This window comes from Elephas maximus, chromosome 1 (assembly GCF_024166365.1).
Source record: "Elephas maximus indicus isolate mEleMax1 chromosome 1, mEleMax1 primary haplotype, whole genome shotgun sequence".
In the NCBI taxonomy this organism is placed as follows: Eukaryota; Metazoa; Chordata; class Mammalia; order Proboscidea; family Elephantidae; genus Elephas; species Elephas maximus.
The window spans coordinates 62,445,033-62,472,200 of NC_064819.1; the positions used below are offsets into that span (position 1 = coordinate 62,445,033).

General features: G+C 42.4%; 1 protein-coding gene across 2 annotated transcripts in view; it reads left to right on the plus strand.

Annotated features, from left to right (window-relative positions):
* Positions 1 to 941: 941 nt before the first annotated feature.
* Positions 942 to 27,168, plus strand: part of STMND1 (stathmin domain containing 1) — a 40,522-nt gene continuing 14,295 nt past the window's right edge. The window contains exons 1-3 of one of the 2 annotated variants that reach the window (XM_049884492.1): positions 942 to 974; positions 10,624 to 10,804; positions 19,494 to 19,645. In XM_049884492.1, the coding sequence (XP_049740449.1) occupies positions 966 to 974; positions 10,624 to 10,804; positions 19,494 to 19,645 (342 nt within the window). In that variant the 5' untranslated portion in view covers positions 942 to 965. The other variant, XM_049884486.1, reaches the window with a different exon arrangement.

Consider the following 27,168-nt stretch of genomic DNA (forward strand, 5'->3'; position numbering starts at 1 on the left):
AACCAGTTTCCTGCAACACAGCTGACCACTGGTTTCTTTAGAAGGATCCAGGAGTTTTTCAAGTCCAAGAAGCCTTAGTTGTGTTTTCCTGGTGTTGTGGAAACATGGACTGTGAGTCTGGCGACCATCAGGTTCCTCATTCTAGCTTCCTCATTAACTAGTTTTCTGGTCTCCTTAAAGTCACTCAGCCTGTCCGAGTTTGCAGCCTGTAAAATGAGGGGCTACTAAAGGACTATTAAGACCTCTTTAGGCTCTCTTTCACGTAAGAAAAAAGATTTCAAAATACAAAATTCAAAATAGGATTCAAAGAAAAAATCCAGGAGAGGCAAATATGTTGCTCATTTGGGCAGTCGGCCTGGCCTGCCTTCTTTTGATCGGTTACACTGTTTTTATTTAACTCTGTAACATGCTCTTTCCTTACAACCTAACAGCTCAAACTTTGCATCTCCCGTAACAATGATTTGCACGACCATTAGCTGTTCATGGTCCTAAATGTCTGGGGTACGTGTTGTCTGGGTTTCCGTTTCAGTGTCCTATCCGGGGGTCACCGTGTCAGACTTCCTCTAGTACTGTCTCGGCCGCCTCCACTGTCCACCTGCCCTCCGGGGTGGCCTTCACCGATTGGAACCCTGTGTCACCTTCCACACAGTCCTAGAAAAGCCAATAACTAGAGTGCGTGGCCCAGGCACCAGAGGTGAGGGCGTGTCCCCACGTCTTAGAAAGGAAAGAATGAAGTCTCCAGAGGATGCATTCGACTAATGCACTTTTAAAACGAACTCAGCCACTTCGTTCTGGAGAGGGCTGGAGTTTGCATCACAGTCGTGATTTAGATGCCTCCAACTTCTTAGTTTTCAGTTACAAAAGCCCATTGCCTCCCCGGTCCCAGGTCGGCGTGACGCGTTTTATTGTGGTAACAGTTCCCGGCAACTGCCCGAATGCCTGCGAGCCTCCTGCCTAGCCTGTACATGCAGAAGGTGAGAGAAGCGGGAGGTGCTGAAACGCAGGGGCGCACCATCGCGGGGGTGCACGGGGCGCAGGGGCGCAGGACGACGGCAGCGCGGGGGCCAGAACCGCAGCCTGGCTAGAAGCGCAGCGCGCCACGCGCAGCATGGGCTGCGGACCTTCCCAACCCGTCGAAGAGCAGAGACGCGTCCCCGCGCCCAGGAAGGGCTGGGAAGAGGAGGTCAAGGTAAAAAAAAAAAAAAAAAATCAAAACTAGGCAAACAACCTCACGCCTGTTTTTTCACTATCCGTTTGCCTGGGAGGCCTCGCTTTTCCGACGCTTGGGGGCGGCTGGGATTAGGTGGAGCAGGGCCCCCTGGGACTCCCAGCCCACCTAGTGGGTGGGTTGTTAGATCGGGCAGCGAGGGGGCACCTCTGTTCCGCCAGCAATTAGCTGCTGTCTAAATCAGGTCTTTGTGCTGCTATGGACTAGTTTTGAGGGCCTCTTGTGTGTTCTGTGTTTAATGCGCCGGCCAAGGTGGTCACACCCCAGAGCGGGGGCAAGAATAAGACGGTGAGAGGCGCGTCCGCATAGAGCTGTGATTGGCTGTGATTCTCAGGGGAAGGTGGGAGTTCCCGGGAGCTGCCATATGTTGTTGACTTCCGGAAACCCTTTTGGGAGTTACCTAGAGCTGGGAGAAATCTTAGAAGCCCTCAGAGTTCTTTTGCTCTACAGATAGGGACCCTGAGACCCCGAGAGGTGGGCGTCTTCCCAGAAGCTGCACAGCTTGTTTGGGGCCAGAGCTAGGGATAGTATTTAATTTTCAAGAGCCTCATCCCAGAGCTCTTTCCACTTCACTTCAAGGTTACATCTCCTGGTAGTTCTTCTGGAGACATATAGGGGAATTTTTTTTTTAGGTTGAGGGATGGAGAGATTGATTGGGTTGGTGGAAGCTGAAATCCATCCTCACCACCATCAAAATGCCACACTCTCAAATAGGAACCGACAACAGTCCCTTCCAGAGAGGTTACCCAAGGATAGGGTTACCAGTTGCCATCAGTCAACTCCGACTCCTGGTGACCCTATGTGTGTCAGAGTAGAAGTGTGCTCCATAGGATTTTCAATGGCTGAATTTTTGAAAGTGGACTGCCAGGCCTTTCTTCTGAGGCATCCCTGGGTGGCCTTGAACCTCTAACCTTTTTGACTGTTTGCATCATCCAGGGACTGCAAAGATAGGGTTACCATATGATTCATCACTGAAATCAGAGCGGTTTTGAGAGTGAAAGGGTACACTGTTTATAAATTTGCTCAAACAGTTTGACTTAAGCCTGGACTGTCCTTAAGAAAGCAGGGCTTATGGCCACCTACCAAGGGGGCATTGTGGGAGTTCTTATTTAAAGAGCATGTGCTTTCTCTGAGTATGCATTGTGCAAGGCACTATTAGGTGCCAGTTTGAACACCTACTATGTATGAGGTGTATCTGCTGCAGTACATTACAAAGACAAACAAGAGTCTCATGAAGACTGAGATTTAGGCTTAGTACCCTCAGGGAAGCCTGCACTCCGATGCCCACCCACCTTGACCCTTGTTTTCCGCTTTTCATCCCAATACCACTGTCGTGTCCAGGCACATGTTACCTCTTACCCTGTCTTTCTGCCTCTCCTGTGACCATTCTAACCATTCTACCACCCACACTGCCCCTTATCTTCCAAGGAAAAAAATCCCTTTAGTGTGCAAACCCCTTTACAATTTGGCCCCATCCCTTTTCTCTAAAGTCACCTTCTCTACTGTCTCCTCACCCATGGACTCTCAGGTTGGCCAAACCAAATAACTTGTGTTCAGTTCTTTAAGCCTTCAAACACCTATGCGCCTCTACCCCTGACATTCCCTCTTTCTAGAGTGCCCTCTCCCGACCCCTTGCCCTGTCAGCCTGATGAGTTCTTATATATCTTTTAATACTACCTCTAACACTATTGCTGTTACACCCTTATCATGTGGTAAATGTTTGTTTCAAGGTCCTTCTCCCCCATCGGTTTATGGGCTTGTTGAGTACAGTTGGAATCCCTGGGTGGTACAGTTAATGCGCTTGCCTGCTAACCAAAAGGTTGGAGGTTCAGGTCTACCCAGCAGTGCCTTGGAAGAAAAGCCTGGCGATCTTTTTTTTAAAAAATCAGCCATTCGTCTGGGATCTGAAACGCTAGCAAGCAGCCATCTAAGATCCATCAATTGGTCTCAACCCACCTGGATCAAAGGAGAATGAAGAACACCAAGGACACAAGGTAATTACCAGCCCAAGAGACAGAAAGGCCCACATGAACCAGAGACGACATCATCCTGAGAACCAGAAGAACTAGATGGTGCCTGCCTACAACTGATGACTGCCCTGACAGGGAACACAACAGAGAACCCCTGAAGGAGCAGGAGAGCAGTGGGATGCAGACCCCAAATTCTCATAAAAAGAACAGACTTAATGGTGACTGAGACTGGAAGGACCCCGGTGGTCATGGCCCCCAGACCTTCTGTTGGCCCAGGACAGGAACCATTCCCGAAGGCAACTCTTCAGACAGGGATTGGACTGGACAATGGGTTGGAGAGGGATGCTGGTGAGGAGTGAGCTTCTTGGATCAGGTGGACACTTGAGACTATGTTGGCATCTTCTGCCTGGAGGGGAGATGAGAGCGTGGAGGGAGTTAGAAGCTGGCAAAATGGACACGAAAAGAGAGAGTGGAGGGAGAGAGCGGGCTGTCTCATTGGGGGGAGAGTAATTGGGGGTGTGTAGCAAGGTGTATATGGATTTTTGTGTGGGAGACTGACATGATTTGTAAACTTTCACTTAAAGCACAATAAAAATTATATTAAAAAAAAATCAGCCACTGAAAACCTTATGGAGCACAGGTCTACTCTGACACACATGGGGTCGCCATGAGTTGGGTTCAACTCAGTGACAACTGATTGAGCACAATTTGGTGATTTTACTGCTTATTATTGCTGTGAATCAATATGTGGGAATAAGTTTTTCTTTTTCCAAAAAATACATGAATGTGGTTAAAGGATTAATCTGTTGCTCTTTTCCCTTTTTGTACAAAATCTCCATTTTATTTTGATGATTATATGTATCCCTCTTGATTATTATGATTATCTGTAAGACACTTGGGGCCCGGGTGGCATAGTGGTTAAGAGCTTGGCTGATAACCAAAAGGTCGGCTGTTCAAATCCATCAGCTACTCCTTGGAAACCCTGTGGGGCAGCTCTACTCTGTCCTCTAGGGTCGCTATGAGTCAGGGTTGACTTGACGGCAACAGGCTTTTTTTTTTTTCTTTTTTAATAAGACACTCAGGAGCCCAGGTGGTGTAGTGGTTAAGTGCTTGGCTGCCAACCGGAAGGTCAGCGGTTTGAACCCACCGGATACTCCATACAAGAAAGATGTGGCAGTCTGCTTCTCTAAAGATTTATGGCCTTGGAAGCCCTATGGGGCAATACTACTCTGTCCTACGAGGTCACTATGAGTTGGAATCCATTCGATTGCAGTGGGCTTTTGGCTTATAATCCACTTGATGGAAGAACATTTTCACTATTTGTCTTTCTTTTCTGACCATTACCATTATTCATTTCATTTCATGATTCTTACTGAAAATAATTTTGTTGTGTAGGGCAGGAGGGCATCCTCAGAAGTAAATACACTAGGTCCCTCTAGACTAGACCTCCACAACGCCTGGGAGGGTTCCTGGGTTCCTTCCTGGTTAAGATAGTCTTCACCTCTCCCTTGGAATTTTGTGCAAGTCTCCTGACTGGTCTCCCTGCATTCCTTCTCCACTACTCCCCTCCACCTGCCTTTGTGCCCCAATTCTCCACACAGTATCCAGAGTGATCTTTCTAAAACTAAAATCTGATCATGTCAGTCCTTTTTGAAAAAAGTCACTGACCCATTATGGAGGCACATGAACCAGTGCTCAAGAGTATGATTACTTAGGTCTGACTTCTAGAGCCCTGGTGGTGCAGTGGTTAAGAGATATGGTGAGTTATGGCTGCTAACCCAAAGGCTGGCAGTTTGAATCCATCAGCCACTCCCTGGAAACCCTATGGGGCAGTTCTACTCTGTCCTATAGATGGAATTGACTAGATGGCAATGTGACCTTGGCCAAATTATTTAAACTCTCTGTGCCTTGTCCATAAAATGAAGATAATATTTATTTCATAGAGTTTTTGTGATAATTAAATGAACTCAATCCACATAAAGTGTTCATAACAATGCCAGACACAGAATGAGTGCTCAATATTAGTTATTACTACTATCATTATTATAAGATAAAATCCTATATCCTTAGCATGTCATACTAACCCATCCTTCAGCTGACTTCTGCCACCTTCTCCAGTTTCATTTTCACACACTCATGTTCAACTCATATTTTACCAATTGTTCTTTGCCAAGTCCATTCTGTTTCTATCTCCACGGCTCTGCGCCCATGTTTTTTCTTTCCCTTTCAGAACTTCCCTTCCTTCTTCCTTCCTGGTCCACATGCCAAATATATACCTATCTTTCAACAAGACTGCTCAAGGAAACACTCCCTAAGCTATCCCTAACACCCCCTGACCCTGCCACCCTGCCAGCAGAGTTGACCTTATACCTCCTCCTATCATATTTAAAGGAAACCCTGGTGGTGGTGTAGTGGTTAAGAGCTATAGCTACTAACCAAAAGGTCAGCAGTTCAAATCCACCAGGCACTCCTTGGAAACCCTGTGGGGCAGTTCTACCCTGTCCTATAGGGTCACTGTGAGTTGGAATCCACTTGATGGCAATGGGTTTGGGTTTTTTTTTTTTTTTGGTTTATCATATTTTAAAGCATTTTTTTGTATTTATTTGTTCTCATTTTGCCCCCCCTCTCCATCCTGAGCTATTACCTCCTTGAGCACTGGAACTGTATTTTATCTCTGTAGCTCCAGTATTTATTACCGTTCCTTGAATATGTCTCGAGTGACTGCATATCCCTGCCAGGCCCCCCCAATTCCTGGGTATCTTCTTGTCTCATAGTAGCATAACTAGACTAATGACAGTTGGCTAAAAGGAAATTCAATATTAAAATAACCACCTGAAAATAGACTCGGAGTCACCCCCCCCCCCAAAGCACTTGAATTTGGAAACCTGTTCTGGAAAAGGTCTGATTACTATTATTAATTAAGCTCTCTATTTTTTATAGCCATGAAAATAATAATGCTTCACCACCTGCATAAATTCATAGGGCTCCCAACTAAGTGCATCTCTCGGAGTCTAGTAGTTCAGGGGTGTCTTTAAAATCAGATGAACGTGTTTCTTGCATGAAATATTTATTTTTCGTAGCTGCACAGTTTTAAAATATCCTGAATTGAACTTCTTGAGACCTGTCTAGAGACTTCCTCTTCACTTTTACCTTAGTCTAAAGTGGTAAGAGCAGACGGTGCAATAAAATAATATTAATACATAATATTAAGAAAAGCACGGGGAGCTTTTCTTAGATGGAGAAATGCTGTTTTTCTCTACGAATAACACAAAGTTATTTGCCTGTTACAAAAGGGAGGAGGCTAGGCTGAAGAGATGTTCTCCGAGGATCCTTCAGAGTTTTCCTTGATATTTGATAATTCTTGTATATTTTTAGTAAAAGGGATTGAATTATTTCTAAAAGTCCATTTTTTTTTAAAAAAGATCACATTGCTGATTGGCTTTTGGCAGGTTGCTATTTATTTCTATGTTCATTTCTATGAAAAAAACTAGGGTTTTGAACAACAAATCATATATGTCTATAGACAAATATACTCATAAAACATTTTGGCCAATAATTGATTTAAGGAGGTTTCAGCACCAGGGATCCTCAACGAATGACTGCCCCCCAAGTTGTTTGGTAAATGTGTTTCCCAAAAGTTTTAGACCCATTTATGCAATACCTCTAGACACCCCTCCACCCCTCCCCAAAAAAGCTATCTGTGGTTAAAAGCAATACCATTTTTGGAATGGTGATGACCGGAATTCACAACTTTTCAGTTCTGTCTAAAACTGATATAATTTTATCCCCAAGATGCTGAAGTATAAAATAAAATTGATGCAAAATGTAGAAACAAACTGTACTTCTGCTACCATTTCATCTCAAGGAAAAAATACAACCTTCCCGTGGTCTCCCGTACCCCAGTATCATTCCTTATATGATGCAGGTAGACTTCTTGGATGAAAATATAAACTCTGCATATATAGACGGGGAGGGGAACCTGTTTCACCATGTCCCCCAAGAGGCATTGATCTAATTGATATGTAAATATTTTGGATCTTTAGGGCATTCTTAATTTTGAAAGGAGAAAAACCTTACATTTCTGCTGTAGAAATTGAAGGCTGGTACATGTTATTTTATGCTAGAAGATTGTGATTCATCTGCAAGAATTTGAATTTTGCTCACTAACAGCGCTCAAAGGCAGACTGTAGCTAAGTAAGCACAAATGGGTCAAGAGCGTTGCTAAAGCCTGGATTCCAAACCTAAGTAGCTGTAGTAGCTTTAATGAAACGATTGTGAGGTCATTCAAGGTTAAATCTATTCCCAGTTGTAGGTTATGGAACATCTTTGTGAAAAGATGGAAAATATTCAAATTCGCTCTCATTTCCAATGTGGGCATTTGTTAGTGTTAAATCATTTACTTTTTTTCAGGACTTCCACTTGGAAATGTTATATGTTAAAATGAGTCCCTATAAGTAATTTGGTGCTTCACTAGGATTATAAAATAATGAATATGCAAAAAAGAAAAAGAACTTCTGAAAATATCCATCTGACTAAACTGCAGATATTGGCCTTTAATAGTTCACTTGGAAAGCATGTGAAATCTGATTTGCATCTTTACCTTTAGCATGAACTGCAAGCCCTTGAAAACAAAAGTGTCAGACAGGGTCTCCTTTTCGTTTGTTATCGCTAAAGGCAACAGATCTCTTTTCTGGGACTCTTTACTGTTGGGGCAGTACCTGTGCTTTTGATAAAAGACAAAGAGGGAAAACAAGAGAAGCAGCTACTTGCTCTCAGGCTTTCTCCTTGTTCTGATTCATATTTCAAGTTTTTGGGTGCTTGTTTGGTTGGTAAGTTGGCTGGTTTTCATATTTTCCCATGTAGTCCTGAGCATTAGAAATAAGTAACCCTCAACCCAAGGAGGTGATGTGGTTGACATAAGTCTCCCGACAAACATGTAAGAATCCCTGATTGATGAGAACCTGTGAAAATGGTGTGGGGGTGGCGTCTGATCTCTAACTTCATAAGTGGGAAGAAGAATCAAGATCAACGTCACAAGCCTGATTGCTGTGAGATGAAGGTCAGACATGCCCCCTCTCTTTACCAATTTCCTCCCATGGCACTGTCTACTTCTCTGCTGGGTTTGATAATTCTTTGCAATGGCCACACAGAACTCACAGACAATACTCACGATTATGGGTTTATTAGGAAAGTAACAGATTACAATTCAGGTTCAGAAACATCAGGATATAGTTCTTTCATCAGGACAGCCTTTTCCTAGCCATGCTTGCAGGCACCCCTCTCTCTGGCCTTTGGCCTCTCTGCCTTGCTCAAGCAAGTGTTACCTTTCAAAGCCCTTTTAGCTCTCCCAATAAGTGCCCAGAGGCACCCCACTCTGCCACTAAGCCTCCTGCCTAAAGGCACTCAGCTTTCTCGCTCTGCGGGCAGAGAAGCCCACCACACCATCTCCTGCCGGTCTCTACTGCTGCCGTTTCTCTGCCGTCACTTCTTGCCATCTTGTGTTATAGCTGTCTCTCTCTCAGTCTCTGGTTCCAGAAGCTTCTCAGCACAGGGATCCTGGGTACAAAGGATGCTGTCCACTCTTGGCTGTTCTTTCTGGGTGGTAGTGAGATCCTCTCTTTCCTGCCTCAAATGGCTTATTTCAAGCCCAATGGGATGGCAAAACCGACCAATCCCATTGGTGGGGCACAATTACCCTATTTGCACAGTCCCCCCCAGTCGCTTGGGTGGGAGTTACAAAGCCATGCCACACAAAAGCAACCCATCACACCACAGAACCTAAGAAGGATGAGCTTCTGGGTAATGCAAACAGTTAACATGCTCAGCTGTGTTTGAGTCCTCCCAGAGGCACCTCAGAAGAAAGGCCTGGAGATCTACTTCCAAAAAATCAGCCATTGAAAACCCTATGGAGCACAGTTCTACTCTGACATGCATGGGGGTCACCATGAGTTAGAATCAATTTGAAAGAAACGGGTTTTTCTGACGTTTCTAAAAACAAACACTAAAACAAAACAAAAAAACACCAGATCATTTTATTTTACTTCCATGTGTAAAAATTCCACAAAGTATTCCTGTTGCGTTCAAAATAAAATCAAGTTCCTTTGCTTGCATAAAGTGCTTCCCTTTCCCACCTCTACTCCTACCACTTTCTGTCTCAAACAATCTGTTACTGCTATCCTGGAACAATTCAACTTCCTGGAAGCACAAGGTTGTTTCATATCCTCATCTTTGTATACTTTTTCCTCTGTCTAAAATTCCCTTTTCTCCTTGCCTGCTTGAAATTCATTTGTTAAGACCCAATTCAAGCATCTTCTCCTCTTTAAGACTTTTCCTTACCTCCAAAAAGATACCAAATTGTATCACAGTGTAACAGGGCTGGGCTACAGGTATGTCAGTTGGAGGCTTAAGTCCTGAGGCCCTTGGAAGACTCAGGAGACAGAGCAACCTGTGGGCCTGAAAGGTAAAATCATCGGACACAGAAAGAATAACTAGAAGACAATACTCAGTAGAAGATGTTATGTTATCTCTTCTGGAGAGGCTGAGGAGGTTTCCTCTAGTATATGTGTCTGGGCAGAGAATAGGTTGGCAGTTAAGGACACCCACTATAAGCTTTGGCTTCTAATGAAATGAAAAGGGGGAACAGTGCAACCCAAGCAATGGAAGAAGGGTCAGAAGTGGTTGAGTGGTTGGGAGGAGACACTAGTTAGAGGAGATAGGAGAAAAGTTTTCCTGGACATACTAATATTTCATCCTGATATCCTTCAAAATGTTCAATAGAGTAACTTGTCCCTGGTAGATTCATATTAGATACTGTATTAGTTTCCTGTTGCTGCCATAACAAATTACCACAAGCATAGTGCCTTCATACAACACAATTTATTCTCTTACAGGTCTGGAGGCGAAGTCCAAAATCAGTTTCACCGGCTAATGTCCAACTGTCGGCAGGGCTACTTCCTTTAGGAGGTTCTGAGGAGAGCGTCCTTTTCCTTCCCGTTTCCGGCTCCTACAGCTGCATTTCTTACCCCCTGGCCCTTTCCTTGATCTTCAAAGCCAGCAAGCAGCAGCACAACATTTTTAAATCTCTCTCTGCTTCCATGGCCACATTGCCCTTCCTCTTCCACAGTCAAATCTCCCTGTCTCTCTCATAGATGAACACTCTTGGTTACATTTAGGGCCCACCTGGATAATGCAGGATAATCTTCCCATCTCAAGATCCTTACCTCAGTCGTATCCGCAAAGTCCCTTTTGCTATATATGTTGACATCTACAGGTTCTGGGGATTAGAACATGGATATTTTAGGGGCCATTAATTAGCCTGTGACCAGTACTTGGTGGGTAAATATTCACAACATTGTTTTCACTTTCCAAGAAACCACTTTCTAAGAAATCTTGTCTCTCACAAAGCCCTTCCTTCCCTTTCCACAGGCTGATGTTGGTGAGACTCATTCTGAGGACAATTGCAGACCCCAGATTAAAGCTCCTCTGCCCAAGGACACTGCAGACAGTGCAGAGGGCCTGGAAAAACAGGCCCAGATGGGAAGCTTACCCGGAACCATTCCAGAAAGTTCCCCATCTCCTAGTGAACAAAATGGAAGAGTACATTCAGGTAAAAAGCCCCCATTCCTATTGCTCACCACAAAATACTGTTTCTCAAAAGATATTTGCTAAAGATATGCTTTGTGGGCCATGCAACACTCTAAATGACAAGGCCCCTGTCTCAAAGATAATAGAATTTAACCTTATACCTTCATTAAACAACAACAACAAAAAATCTGTTGCTGTTGAGTCTGACTCAAGGGACCCTCTAGGGCAAAGCAGAACTGCCCCATAGAGTCTCCAAGGAGCACCTGGTGGATTCGAATGGCCAACCTTTTGGTTAGCAGTTGTAGCTGTTAACAACTACACCACCACGGTTTCCTAGGCCTTCGTAACATAAGTAAATGATGCCAACTATGAACTTCTTGTTGAGGAGGTAATTAAAACGCTCTTTGCTTTCTGTTTTTGTTTTTTAACTAAGAGTCATTATTAGGAGTATGGGAACAGGTCTTAGGAATAGGAGAGTAGCCCAAACGAGAAAAAACAAACCAGTTGCTATCAAGTGGATTCTGACTCCTGGCAACCCCATGTGTTTCTGAGTAGAACTGTGCTCCACAGGGTTTTCAGTGGCTGATTTTTCAGAAGTAGATCACCAGGCCTCTCTTCCCAGGCACCTCTGGTTGGGTTCAGACCACCAACTTTTCGGTTAGCAGTCGAGTGCTTAACCATTTGCACTACCAGAAACTGCAGGAATAGCTCAGGCTTTGGTTACCAAACAAAAAAGCAAACCAGCTTTGGTTAAATTCCCACTATGTTAATCCCTCTCCAAGGGAAAGTTTTACATGTGAAAAAATAAATAAAACCTACATCAAACTGTTTTCCCTGTCTTTCCCTATCCATAATATCAGCAAATGTATAATAAAGAAATCTTTCAAACTGAACATAAAAGAAGTAATTACGACCTGGTGTGTTATTTAGAAACTATTTGTGGTTTTTCCTGTGGTGTGTTTCCCTTTACTTGAGCTACCCCCTGGTGTTGATTGAAGAGATTTTATTTATGTTTTATCAGTCTTTGGAGGGGTGGGGGGTGGGAAATGAACTTAACAGAACTCAAGGAAAAATACTCTGTTTTACCTTTTGGAAGGAATTTCATTTTATTCTTTGTTTCTGAAGTTTTTCTCCTGGGTACAAGTTGGGATTGGACAATAGATGTGTTGATAAATGAAATTTTTTTTCCTTTGACTTTCACCGATACTCGGGTTATCACAGATTTTATATTTATTCACGTCTTGTGGTGCTGCTCTGATGTGGAGGTGACCTCTGAGAATGAGGTGGGAGTAGAAAATGTGGCGCCTTCCCTTCCATGTGTTAGGCCAGCAAGCACTTTTCTTCTCACTAATTCCTTTGGTGTGACTCCATTCTAGAGTGCAACTCAAATGCCTAAGATCTATGTTGTTAACAGACTATAGATGGCCAGGAGGATGGGGACCGTGGTGTGTCCTAGGATGCTCAGTCTAGCCAGGTGTGTGCTGTTAAAGGCAGTCTGGGAAGGGTGACAGGTAAGCAGGGTAGCGCTAAGAGAGAACGGCTTGAGGAAGGGAGCTGTATTAGTTTCCTTGGGCTGCCATAACAAAACACCAGAAAGTGGGTGGCTTATGAGAACAGAAATTTGTCATCTCACAGTTTTGGAGGCTGAGAGTCTGAATTCAGAGTGTCTGCAGGGCTATGTTCCCTCTCTGAAGACTCTGAAGGCTCTAGGGGAAGATCCTTTCTTGTCTCTCCTGGCTTCTGGTAGCCCCAGGTGTTCTTTGACATCCCTTGGTTTGCAGATGCATCTTCTCGTGGCTGTCTTCCTCCTGTGTGTGTGTTGCTGCGTCTCTTCTTTCCTTTTATAAAGACACTACTCAGATTGGATTAGGACCCACCCTATCCCAGAAGGAAACCCTGGTGGTGCAGTGGTTAAGAGCTATGGCTACTAACCAAAAGGTTAGTAGTTCAAATCCACCAGGTGTTCCTTGGATACTCTATGGGGCAGTTCTACTCTGTCCTATAGGGTCGCTATGAGGCAGAATTGACTTGATGGTAATGGGTTTGGTTTTTGGCTTCTTTCTACCCCAGTATGAATGAATTCATATTAACTGATAACATCTTCAAGACCCGATTTCCAAATAAGGTCACATTCACAGGTACCAGGGATTAGGACTGTTAGGGACTGAATTGTGTCCCCCCAAAATGTGCGTCAACTTGGCTAGGAGATGATTCCCAGTATTGTGTGATTGTCCACCATTTTGTCATCTGATGTGATTTTCATTAATGATGTCAATCCTACTTCTGTGATGTTAATGAGGTGGGATTAGTGGCAGTTATGGTAATGAGGCAAGACTCAATCTACAAGATTAGGGTGAGTTTTAAGTCAATCTCTTTTGAGATATAAAAGAGAAGTGAGCAGAGAGACAGGAAGGGGGACCTCATACCACCAAGAAGCAAGAGCCAGGAGAATAGCTTGTCCTTTGGACCCAGGGTCCCTGCACTGAGAAGCTCGACTGGGGAAGATTGATGACAAGAACCTTCCCCCAGAACTGACAGAGAGAGAAAGCCTTCCCCTGGAGCTGGCACCCTAAATTTGACTTCTAGCCTCCTAAACTGTGAGAGAATAAATTTTCTTTGTTAAAGCCATCTGCTTGTGGTATATCTGTTATTGCAGTACTAGATAACTAAGACAATGACTTTAACATATCTTTCTGGGAGACCCAACTCAATGCATAACAGGAGTGAACCACCAAAAGCAGATCTTTCTAAAATTCAGTGTAAATTAATTTCTAGGAAAGATCTTAACACAGAATGAATAAACACTAATGCCTTGAACTTTATGTTTGTTCTCTGCCCAGTTTCCCTTTCCTCTCCCAATTCTTAGCTTCCTCTTGTCTGCATCCCTGCTCTTCATACCCACAGAGAAATGTTGAGAATTTTAAGTTTGTTTAGCACTAACATTTCCTAAGTATTTCCTCTCTCCTTTTTAATTTTTTTTTTTTTTTGGATAATTTTAGAATTTAAGAAAAGTTGCCAAAAACAAAGAATACCTGTCTTCTTTCACCAAAATTCCCCAGTGTTAACATTTTACCGTGTTTGTGTTATCTTTCTCCCTCCTTCTCTGTCTCTCTCCCCTGTATACAAGTATATTTTTTCTGAGGGCAAGTTACGGACATAATGCTATTGCTTTACCCCTAAATACACCAGTGTGTATTTCCTAAAAACAAGGACAGTCTTTGCACAAACACAGTACAGTTAACAAAATCAAGAAATAGTGAAACAGTGTTGTTATCTAATTTGTAGACTGTGTTCAAATACTGTCAAGTGTCTCACTAATGTCCTTTATAAATAAAGTTCTGGTTGAGGATTTAGTCCAGGATCACATGTTTAATTTAATTGTCATATGAGTTTAGTCTCTTTTAATCTGGAATAATTCCTCAGTTTTTCCTTGTCTTTTATGCTCTTGATGTATGTGGAGAGCGTCCCCCACAAAAAAGAAACCCCTTTGCTATCAATTGGGACTCGTAGTGATCCCGTAGGACAGAGTAGAACTGCTCCATAGGATTTCCAAGGCTGTAATCTTTATGGAAACAGACTGCCACATTTTTCTTCTGAAGAGCGGCTGGTAGATTCAAACCACTGACCTTTTGGTTAGCAACCCAGAGCTTAACCACTCCACCACCAGGGCTCCTTGTGGAGAGTAAAAACCAAAAATACCTGTTGTTGTCAAGTTGAATCTGACTCATAGCCACCCTATAGGACAGAGTAGAACTGCTCCATACAATTTCCAAGGAGCACCTGGTGGTTTCGAACTGCCAGCCTTTTGGTTAGCAGCCAAACTCTTAACCACTACACCACCAGGGTTTCCTTGTAGAGAATACAGGCCATTTATTTTGTAGAATATTTGTCAGTTTGGGTTTGTCTGATGCTCCTTCATGATTGCGTCCTGGTTATGCATTTTAGCAAGAATATAAAAGACGATATTGTATCCTTCTCAGTACACTGTCAGGAGTTACATGATATCTACTTTTTACTTTTATTATTATTTTTTTTGGCTGTGCAAAAGTTTCTTTTTAATATAGTAAAATTTATTAACCTCTCCTTTTTATTGAATCTGGATTTTGAGTCCTTAAATGCCTTTCACTCTATCAAGATTGAAGAGGAATTCACTGATATTTTCTTATGTGTTTTCATTTTTTATACTTGAGCTTATAATTTTAATGGCATGAGAAAATGCTACTGTAAACATTAATTACGTGGGAAACATGACTGTATGTCTGGTATGAGGCCACATTTATAAAAAAACAGAATTACATATATTAACAAAGGCAGTCTCTGGATGGTGAGAGTGTGTGCATGTTTATTTTCCTTTTCCTTCTTTTCTGTGTTTTCTGCAGTGAGCATGGATTACTTTGATAATCAGATAGAGGCACAATGTTATTTCTAAGCATTTCCTAATACTCTCCAATGTTCTAAGAAATCATGAAAATAAGTTGAAATGACTGATGTTTTCCAGGGGTCGCTTTATAAATTAACCCAACCGTAACCCATTGCCATCAAGTCGATTCCAACTCGTAGTGACCCTGTAGGATGGAGTAGAACTGCCTCCTAGGGTTTCCAAGGAGTGCCTGATGGATTCAAACTGCCAACCTTTTGGTTAGTGGCCATAGTTCTTAGCCACTATGCCACCAGGGTTTCCACTTCATAAGTTAGCTGCTATAATTGTTAAAGCCAAATACTTTAGTGGGCTCAGAGAGAAATGGATCAAAATAATTTGATGATGTTAGTGACAGATGTCAAGGATGACATTTTTGTAGAACTGTTCTGAGGGAGGGAGACCCTGGTAGCATACTGGTTAAGTGCTACGGCCAATAACCAAAAGGTCAGCAGTTTGAATCCATCAGGTTCTCACTGGAAACTCAATGGGCAGTTCTATTCCTTCCTAAAGGGTCGCTATGAGTTGGGATTGACTTGATGGCAACTGGTTTGGATTTTTGGTTGGTTCTGAGGGAGAAGTGGTAGACGACCAGTGGGAAGTGTTTGCATGACCTATTTGGGAGAGGGTAGGTAGAGTCGACATGACACTAGTGGGCTTGGTTTTTGGTTTTTACAGTGAGCTGGTCAAGAACAGGGAGTGAAGGTCATACTGACTTGAATTCAAATCCTTGTTGATTCACTTACTACCCATGTCATCTTGAGCAGATGAATTCCCTCTCGTATCAATTTGTTTATTTATAAGATAATGATGATAAGATCTCTCTCACAGAGTGTTGAATTACATGTTATAAAATATATACAGTGCTTAATGTAGTACCAGACTCATAAGTGCTCGATAAATAGTAAGGAGCCCTGATGGCGCAGTGGTTAAGCACGAGGCAGTTAACTGAGAGCTTGGTGGTTTAAACCCATCACTTACTCTGCAGGAAAAAGATGTGGCAATCTACTTCTGTAAAGATTTACAGCCTTTTCACTGTGTGGGACAGTTCTACTCTGTCCTATAGGGCCATTATGAGTCAGAATCAACTTGACAGCAATGGATTTGTTTTTGTTTTTTTGTGTTATTATTTTGACTACCACATGTCCATCAGTTTATTGTACCGTGCTGCCTCGTGTGTTGCTGTCATTCTGGAAGCTATGCCACCAATATTTCAAATACTGATGGGTCACTAATGGTGGACAGGTTTCAGAGAAGCTTCCAGGCTAAAACAGAGTGGGAAGAAAGCCCTGGCCATCTACTTCCAAAAATTAGCCAGTGAAAATCTTATCACAACAGAACATTGCCCTGTGTAGCTCTGAAAGATGAGTGAGTCCAAACATGGCAACGATCCTGAAGATGGCGCAGGACTGGGCAATGTTTTTATTCTATTATACATAAGGTCACCACGAATTAAAGCTGGCTTGACAGCGACTGGGGCACTGATGGTGCAGTGGTTAGTGTTTGGCTGATAACCAAAAGATCGGCCATTTGAATCCACAAGCTGTTGCATGGAAACCCTGTGGGGCAGTTCTACTCTGTCCTCTAAGGTCGCTATAGGGTCACTATGAGTTGGAATTGACCCCACGGCAATGGGTTTGGTTTTTTTCGGTTTGACAGCCACTAACCACAGCAGTTATTTTGCACCTTACAGATAAGCCCACCTTCTAACAAAATCATTCTAATTCCTTGAAGAGGACTCGCCTCTAACCTTTTTACTGAATGTTCTCCCATTGTTTCAAGCTTCTAGTTTATCTATCTGGAAGACACGTTTTTAACACTGTGTACCAAAAGCTGTGTAGAGCACTTTAAAATTAGATTTTGATTCATTTCAAGCACAAGTATAAGTAAGAGGAACAGAGCTGAAAAGATAATAGTTACCAGATGATAGGAAGTTTGTTGGAGTTACTTGCAGTGGTCAATTAGAGAAATCTCTTACAACCTGTAGGTTGATATATTCTGAAGTAAGAGACCTCTGGTTAAAAAAAAAAAATTTTGTTAGGGAGGATTTTTTTTTTTTTTTCCCTTTCATCCCATCACAAATTTATGGACGCTGTCTTTGTTGCCCATCAAGATTTGAAATTTTCATAAAAAACTTCCATCCATTGAAAGGAATGGACTTGGTTACTCTCAGGACTTCCCGATGGTCACAAAATAGAAAACAGCCCATTTCTGAGGACTCTGTGTTTCATCATCTCTGACAAGAAAAGCAGAAGTAGGGAGCCCAACAACCTAGCTGCGTTTATGTCATGAATGTAGCATCGTAAAACCGTGGCTCGCCTGCTTAGTTATCTAATCGAATGGTATTTATGAAGGAGGGGTCTCACTCATTAATGCAGTTTATGAACGCTCCGCTCAAAACTGTTTAAGTGTTAATTTTTAGAATCCCTAATAAAATTTTAGTTCTTACCACTTTACTCCAACTCTGATTGGCCCAAAAACTCTTTCAAAAAGGCGTACTTTCGCTCATGTAGATTTAGCAGAAGGCGGTACTGTAAACTCAGGGTTGCAGAACTAGAAATCTCCTGGCAACACTTTGCTGTTTATCCTTTGTATACAAAGCATAGAAACCAAACTGCAACTCCTAAGAGTTACCAGAAGACTCGCTCATTCTTAGCTGTGGTTTAGCTTCATAATTAGTGCAGAGAACCATGTGTTGTCGGACCCAAGAGTATAAGTGTTGTTACAACAAAAAAAGGAGTTCATAGCAGCACATGAAAAGCTTTTTGTTATATTAATACGCCACCTGCTAAACAAACAGTGTGGTCTGTTGATGGGTATCCTCTGTAAGAATGTTAAGAATTGGAACTTCAAAGGATTACAAAGACTTATGATAGAAACAGATCCTTCAGAGTGCTGAGACTAAGAATTTTTTTAGTAAGAATTAAATGAGGATTTAATTTGAAAACAAGATAAATGTCTTACAAAGAAGATAAAGTCTTGCGGGATGTGATTGTGCAAATTTTCAACTTCTGAATTTTCTGTGGTATAGACACTTATTTCCTACCAGAAGGCGTAGGCTTATCAATTCCTCTTTTATGGCAAGGATCACACCTTATCTGTAATAATTTAAAATGCTAGGCCTAAACAGAAATACTTATTTTCAGATTTTCCCTCTCTGTAGATCTCTTGGAAATCCTGGTGGTGCAGTGGTTAAGAGCTGCGGCTGCTAACTAAAAGGTCAGCAGTTCGAATCCACCAGGTGCTCCTTGGAAACCCTATGAAGCAGGGTGGCTATCATGGATTGAATTGTGTCCCCTGAAAAATGTGTGTATCAACTTGGTTCCATGCTTCCCAGTATTGAGTGGTTGTCCTCCATTTTGTGACTGTAATTTTATGTTAAAAGGATTAGGGTGGAATCGTAACACCACCCTTACTCAGGACACCTCCCTGATCCAAGGTAAAGGGAGTTTCCTGGGGTGTGGAAACTTTTATCTCTCAAGAGATAAAAAAAGAAATGGAATCAAGCAGAGAGTTGGGCACCTCACACCACCAAGAGAGCAGTGCTGGGAGCAGAGAGCATCCTTTGGACCTGGGGTCCCTGTGCCTGTGAAGCTCCTCAACCAGGGGAAGATTGAGGACGAGGACCTTCCTCCAGAGCTGACAGAGAGAGAAAGCCTTCCCCCTGGAGCTGATACCTTGAATTTGTATTTGTAGCCTACTGGACTGTGAGAGAATAAACTTTTCTTTGTTAAAGACATCCACTTGTGGTATTTTTGTTACAGCAGCACTAGATGACTAAGACAGTCGCTATGAGTCAGAATTGACTCGACGGTAATGGGTTCTTTTTTTTGGTAGGTCTCTTATAATGTGATGTGATATATGTTCTGGGCATGTTTCATAGCTCACTTAAAACAGTCGTATGCATTCCAGTGGATGAAAACATCTAACAGATGTTCCAAAATAGCAATAATAATTAAAAAAAAGAAACTCAAAGAAAGATTTTTTCATTTTCTTTTCAAAGCTGAGAGTTCTTTTAATCATATTAACTAAAGGCATGCCTAAAAAAAAATAAAAAGTGGGCCGTACTGGGCTATAAAGCTGATCTTGAAAACAAACTTTTTTGGGGAAAAGAGATTTCTAACTCCATAAAACGAATATAATAGAGTCTTAGTACCCAGCACCTAGGCATAATCTTTTGTAACAGGTACATAAAATGAGACTACGATGTCATTAAGTAACATGATCAGTAAAGTCTCCATTCAGCATTTGCTTAAATCTTGCTTTCTTTCTTCTTTTCCTTTTCCTTTGGAAGACCTAGTGCCCAACGGATTAATCAGCAAACCCCAGGACCTGGAGAATCGAGAGCGGCAAAGATCATCAGACATCCTGGAGGAACTCATTGTTCAAGGAATAATACAGAGCCACAGTAAAGTATTTAGAAATGGAGAGTCATACGATGTCATGGCAAGTAATTTTGAAATAAGTGTCAGCTTATAGTTAAAAGTAGTAATAGAATATGATTAATCACAAGTCATTATTTCCAACATATGCCTTATAGAGTGACAGCCCAGATGACAGCGTTTATCTCAGCCAATTTTTGCTCTGATAAATTCCTCCCTGCCCCCCTCCCCAACACACAGTTACTCTCTACTGATTCAGGAATTGCCGTAATCATTAACTCTTAGTGAATCTAGTAAAACATATATCTTAGGTTTTACTAGATTGGAGACCCAATAAGCCCCTTTTGTTTAATAACATGCCTTCATTCTTTCAGCAGTTTTCATTGTGATTGCTATGTACTAGATATTGTGCCGGGGCATTGAGGATATAAAACCGAAATCTGATCACTACATAAGAAAGCAGGCCTAAAGACCAAAGCTAAAATACCCATGCTTATGGGAAAGGAAGCCCTGGTGGCACGGTGGTTGGCAGTTGGTGGTTCAAACCTACCAGCCACTCTGTGGGAGAAAGTTGTGGCAGTCTGCTTCTGTAAAGGTTTATACCCTGGAATCCCTATGGGGCATTTCCACTCTCTTCTATAGGGTCGCTGTGAGTTGAAATCCACTCGAAGGCAGTGGGATTGGTTTGAGTACATGAGGGCAGAGCCTTGCTGATTCAGTGGCAGAATTCTTGCCTTCCATGCCAGAGCCCTGGGTTCCAGTCCCAGCCCAGGCACCTCACGTGCAGCCACCATCTGTCTGTCAGTGCAGGCTTGTGTGCTGCTATGACACTGAACAGGTTTCAGTGGAGCTTCCAGACTAAGGGAGACTAGGAAGAAAGGCCTGGCAATCTACAATTAGCCAATTAAAACCCTGTGGATCACAAAGGTTCAATCCACAACCCATCATGGGGATGGCATAGGAACAGGCAACATTTCATTCCATTGTGTGTGGGGTCACTGCGAGTCGGGGGCCAACTCAACGGCAGCTAACAACAACATACATTTATACACACACAAACACCCTGAAGTCAAACAAGAGGAAATAAATACATTGTAGAAATTGTTTCCCTATTATTTTTCTTTGTTGATTCATCTTGACTAATCTGTCATTGCTTTTCCTTAGTTTGAGTAATATTATTACTCTGTTGACTGGTCATGGCCAAAGTCTAGAGTTCTAAAATTCTTAGTAATTTCTGTATAAACCTGCTTAGAAGACAGCAGGTTTTGTTTGTTTGTGTGGGTTTTTTTTTTTTTTTTAAGCCTCTAGGGATAAACCAGTACCCACAGGCGCCATTGTTGTTGTTGTGTGCCAGGAGTCAATTCCGACTCATAGAGACAACATAGGACAGAGTAGAACTGATCCAGAGGGTTTTCAAGGCTGTAATCTCTATGGAAGCAGATCGCCACATATTTCTCCCTAAGAGCGGCTTGGGGTTTTGAACCGCCAGCCTTTCAGTTAGCAGCTGAGCTCTTAACCACTGCACCACCTGGGCTTCTTACAGGCACCACTAGTAGGCCTAAAATATAGTCAGAAGAAAGAAGGTGAAGAGAAGGAATAACAAGGGAAAGAAGCCTGAGGAAAAAAGAATGAAAAAGAAAAGAAATAGAAGTGGTAGAAATGGAGACCAGACATTATATCAAAGGCTGTGACAGAATCACAGAGTTAGACAAGAATGACACAACTCTTTTTTTTTCACTTTGGTGTTGGGCCAGGATGTCCCATTATCAACCAGGCTTACGACAGGCTAGAGCAGCAACACAGCTCTGCATTTTCTTGTCTAATATACTGTTGGCTGCACATTTGAATCATCTTCAAAAATCTGGGAGCTTTCCAAATCCCTGGTGCCCAGGCCCCACCCCAGCCCCACGCCAGGGGTGCTGTTGTTGTTGTTGTTAGTCGCCGTCAAGTCAATTCTGACTCAGGCCGACTTCACGTGTGCTGTGTTTCCAAGACTGTGACTTTTTGGAAGCAGATCGTCAGGCCTGTCTTTCGAGGCACCTCTAGGTGGGTTCTTATTGCCAACCTTTTGGCTAGTGGTTGAGTACTAAACCATGTGGTTCAGGGGTAGAATTCTGTCTTTCAATATAGGAGACCCGAGTTTGATTCCCAGCCAGTGCACAGCCGCCACCCGTCTGTCAGTGGAGGCTTGCACGTTGCTATGATGTTGAACAGGCTTCAGTGGAGCTACTGAACTAAAACAGACTAGGAAGAAAGGGTCTGGTGATCTACTTCTGAAAATCAGCAGGAAGAAACCTTATAGATCACAGTGGTCTGGGCTGGCTCAACAGCAGCCTAATGCCTGGGGGTGGGACCTGGCATTAGTGCTTTTGAAAGCTCCCACTGAACTACTGAACCACTGCTCTAAAGTGTCAGCAAACATGTGCACAGAGCCTCCAATCATTATAAGGCTAAAACGGTTTAAAGCTTTTGAAATTGTAATCCCTCATTCATTGTGAAAGAGAATTCCAAAATATTCCTGAACATGTTCCACTTCAGAAATAGAGACGAAGTAGACCCAGGAAAAGCATGTAAATGAAGAAGAGACGTAATTGCTCAGTGGTCCAGGTGAAAGCCTCTGTCAACTTAGGTGTAGCTGAAAACATAAGCCTGCCAGACACCAGGTGTCCTGGGAAAAGTTATGAGGCCAATTTAAAAGGATGAGAATAAGTATTGAAGGACTGAGAGGGGAACCACATTAAGAATGGAAGTATTATTAGACAGCTATTACCTTTAACTATTATTTAATATTATTTTTAGAGGAAATAAGGCACGATAAAATTGGCAAAAAAAAAAAAAAAAAACCGAAGCCTGAAGGAAAACAGAAAGAGTATGGTCATAAAAAGAATATTAATTTCAACAGTTACTAAAACGTGATGAATTCAGTCTGACATGTAAACACTATTTCTTCATTGCTATAAAAAATTAATAAAATATAATGGGGACAAATAGAATAACAAATGTGAGAATGCTTTTAAAAAATAAGATTTCTTCAAACGGTTTGCTCTCAGCTACTAACTGAAAGATTGGCAATTTGAATCCACACAGCGGTGCCTTGTAAGAAAGGCCTGGTGATCTACTTCCAAAAGGTCACAGATTTGAAAATCCTATGGAGCACAGTTCTACTCTGAAATACATGTAGTCACCGTGAATCAGAATAAACTCAATGGCAATGGTTTTTTTCTGGGTTATGTAGATCTATCTTGTTGTTAGGTGCCACTGAGTTCATACCGACTCATAGCAATCCCATAGGGTTTCATAGACTGTAATCTTTACGGGAGCAGATTTCCAGGTCTTTCTTTCGCTGGGTAGATTCAAGCCCACAACCGTTCAGTTAGCAGCTGAGAGGTTAACCACTGCACCACCAGGGCTCCTCTTATGTAGACCTATAGTATACTAGGTATAAGGGAATTTTAGGCACAATCTCTCTGCTTCTCAGTCCTGTAATCTTTAATGCAGGTTATTACTTAGAGTGACAGTGATAAAGGATGCTGAAAAGTGAAGGCCCTCCATCCATCCTGTGATTCAGGGGGCTTCCCAGAGGTCCGTGAGCGTATCTGTGTCCATCACAGGGGCCCCATCCTTTTTTGTCTTTTGTTGTAATTTTTACCACTGATTGCTGGCAAGGACTACAGCAATGCCGTAATGCCTGCTGCTAGCCAGCTTTCAAGCATATTCATGCTCGCTGATTTTATGCTCACTCAGAAAGAGTTAAAATGATATGTTGTTATTTTTAGTTGCCATCAAATTGATTCTGACTCATGGCTACCCCACGCTCCATAGGGTTTTCATGGCTGTGACCTTTTGGAAGCAGATCTTGAGGCCTGTCTTCTAAGACGCCTCTGGGTGATTTCAAACCGCCAACCTTTCAGCCAATAGTCGAGTGCTTAATTGTTCATGCCACATGCCAGATTCGTAAATGAATTTTTCAGTACATTTTAAAACGTTCCACTGAGATTTAAATGTGCTTTAGTTGTATGTACATATATGTAAATATGTGTACTGGTTGCTGTAGATCTCTCTAGAGAAATGTGATTTTCCTTTATTCACATAGATATTATCCAGTTTAACTGGTTGCCATCAAGTCACCTCCAACTCATGACAACGCTATGTGTGTCAGAGTAGAACTGTTTCACAGGGTTTTCAATGCCTGATTTTTCAGAGGTAGATTGCCAGGCCTTTCTTCCAAGGTGCCTCTGGATGGACTCCATCCTTTTGGTTAGTAGCCAAGCACATTAGCCATTTGCACCACCCAGGGACTTCATTATCAAGTTAGGTGTGTTTTATCCCAAATACATTTCTCCCAGCCTCTTAGCATGCTGTGGGTCTCCCTCCCCCAGGCTCTGAGAAGTCCCTGTTGATGCCTCCCATCTCTGGCCAAAGTCTGTTCCCTGCTCCCTGGGACTTCTGTGCTTGGTAACCTATGATGTAGTTAGGGAGTTTGCCTCTCTTGCTTCAGGATCTCCAACATTGTTTACTGAACCTCATGGGGTGTTTTTTAAGGAGGAGGAAGTTGACTGGGTTAAGACTCAATAATGCCAGTTAATGCTCAGAGTGACCTTCCCCAGGAGATCTAAAAGTGACAGAACAGCCTGAACAAATCTCTTGCAGGAAACCTTGGCCTGCAGCCATTCTATGCACAAGACTCCAGTCAGGAAACTGAACTGAGTTAGGTTCAGCTGTAGGTCAGTTGTTGCTTAGGAAAGCCTGGAGGACTGCATAGAGGATGCAAGAGGTAATACGTAAAGGTTAGGGTGGCTAGAGAAAAGACCTGCGTCTTATTTCAGCGTCTTTGGGCTTGGCAGTCCACTGATAGTATTCTTAAAGATGAGGGAACTGACTGGCAGCTTCTATAGGTTTTAAAGTTCTTTCCTTCTTTTCTTTTTTTTTTTTTTTTATGTTAAGAAGCTAAATAGATAAGTGAGCTTTTATCGGTATATTTGAAAATATTCTGTGATTTAAATGGCCATGCTATATATGTGTCTTAAGCATCATGTGATCATTGTTATTATCATTTTTATGTGTCTGTAGTTGATACCCTGGTGGCGCAGTCATTAAGTGCTATGGCTGCTAATCAAGAGGTCGGCAGTTCGAATCTGCCAGGTGCTCCTTGGAAACTCTATGGTGCAGTTCTACTCTGTCCTGTAGGGTCACTATGAGTCAGAATCAACTCGATAGCAGTGGGTGGGCAGTTGATAAAAGGAGCCCTGCTGGTGTAGTAGTTAAGTACTCTGCTGCTAACTGAAAGGTCACCAGTTCGAACCCACCAGCCATTTCATGGGAAAAAGATGTGGCAGTCTGCTTCTGTAAAGATCACAGCCTTGGAAACCCTATGAGACAGTTCTTCTCTGCCCTGTAGGGTCGTTGTGAGTCAGAACTGAATTGATGGCAATGGGACAGCTGATAAAGGAGTCCCGGGGTAGCAAAAACAGTTAAGTGCTGGGCTGCTAGCGAAAAGGTTGGCAGTTCAAGCCCACCCCGAGGTGCCTCAGAAGATAGGCCTAGGGTGATCTACTTCCAAAAAATCAGTCACTGAAAACCCTGTGGAGCACAGTTTTACTCTTACACACATGGGGTCACTATGAATTAGAATCAACTCAATGGCATCTGGTTACAGTTGATAAATCTTGACTTCATAAAACTCAGTGTGAAAAATACAGATATCTTTACTCAAGTCTTTCAGTTCTTTTACAAAAATTGTCAGCCTCAACAGGGGAAGAGGGCTGTACACGTAGGATTAGTTTCTGGAAGGGGAAGGAAGTGCATTATTTCATATGCATCGTTTTGAGATAAAACCAGAGGAAGAGTCCAACACAAACCAGAAACACAAAATTCTCTCAAAACCACTGACCTTATCATTTCAGTGAAGGATCAGGCTCCCGTATAAAGCCCAACTGGGCTTTCTTTATTGGATCTTGGATTCCTATTTAATTTTCTGGTAGCCCTCTGTGAAAGAACATCTCCTAAAATGCCGTTTTCAGACAAATCTCACAGTGTCTTGGTAATCAAGTGCTGCTATAGCACAAATACCACAAGTGGATGGCTTTAACGAAGAGACATTTACTCTCTCACAGCCCAGGAGGCTAGAAGTCCAAATTCAGGGTGCCACCTTTAGGGGAAGGCTTTCTCTCTGTGATGGCTCTAGGGGAAGGACCTTGTTGTCAGTCTTCCCCGGTTGAGGAGCTTCTCAGCACAGGGACCCTGGGCCGAAAGGACTCGCTATTCTCCTGGCTCTCATTTCTTGGTGATATGAGGTTCCCATGTCTCTCTGCTTGCTTCTCTCTTTTATATCTCAAAAAAGGCTGGTTTAAGACACCATCAAATCTTATAGATTGAATCCTGCCTCATTAACATAACTGCCACTAATCCCATCTCGTTAACATCATAGAGATAGGATTTACAACACATAGGAAAATCACATCAGATGACAGAATGGTGGACAGTCACACAATACTGGGAATCATGGCCTAGTCAAGTTGACACATATTTTGGGGGGACATAATTCAATCCATGACACACAGTATCTCTAGTTGAGCCACCATAGCAGCAAGTATGTCCCTCTCTTCAGCAGATGGCTTTTGCCAGCAGGAAGCCTACGATGCCAATCATTATTTAAAAAAATACAAAAATGGACAAAAAGAAACAAACAAAAACCCTGGCCTCAGGTCATGCAGCATTAGTGACAGAGCCTGGGGTTCAAGACCAGGCCTCCTGCCTCCTGGCCTCGTGCTTTTCCGATTCTCATTCCTCCCCTTTGTGACCAATATTGTGTCCTGTTTAGAATCTTTGTGCTATCATTGAAAAAAGGCATTGCTTAGGAGTACCTGAGTGGGGCAAATGGTTAATGTGCTCGATTGCTAAAAATTTGGCAGTTTCAGTCTGCCCAGAGGCACCTCAGAAGAAAGACCTGGCAGTCTACTTTCAAAATATCATCCATTGAAAATCCTGTGGAGCACAGTTCTACTCTGATACACACGGGGTTGCCATGAGTCAGAATTGCCCACAACTGTTTTTATTTTTGGTTTTTCATTGACTGAAAAGTAAGTACCATTTATTGAGTGGCTACTATATACCTCTTTCTGTGTCTCTCTTTTTTTAACAATCCTATGAAATAAGTATTGTTAAACCTATTTTACAAATGAGAAAACCAATGCTTACAGAGTTGAAGGATTCATACAAAGTCACACTGAGGTGGAGCCAGAATCCAAACCCAGGTCTGTCTTAAATGTAGACCTGGTGCCTTTTTCTACAATGCTACACTGTTTCTCTTTGTTTCTTTGATTTATTTTCTCAGTACCTACAGCATTGTCATCTGAAGAGACAGTCTTTGAGAAATTAGAATGAGTAGCAATAGTTCTTTTGTCTAAATTTCCTCACAGAAATTACCTGGAACAATATTTGGTTTGTTTAATAATGAAGCCTTAAAGTTCATTAAAACTTCTCCCTAGTTGTAATAAATCTATATACCCTGACCTAGAAAGATGTCATATTAAATTAAGTGAGGAAAGCAAATGGCACAGCAGTGTATATGGTATAATTCTATTTATA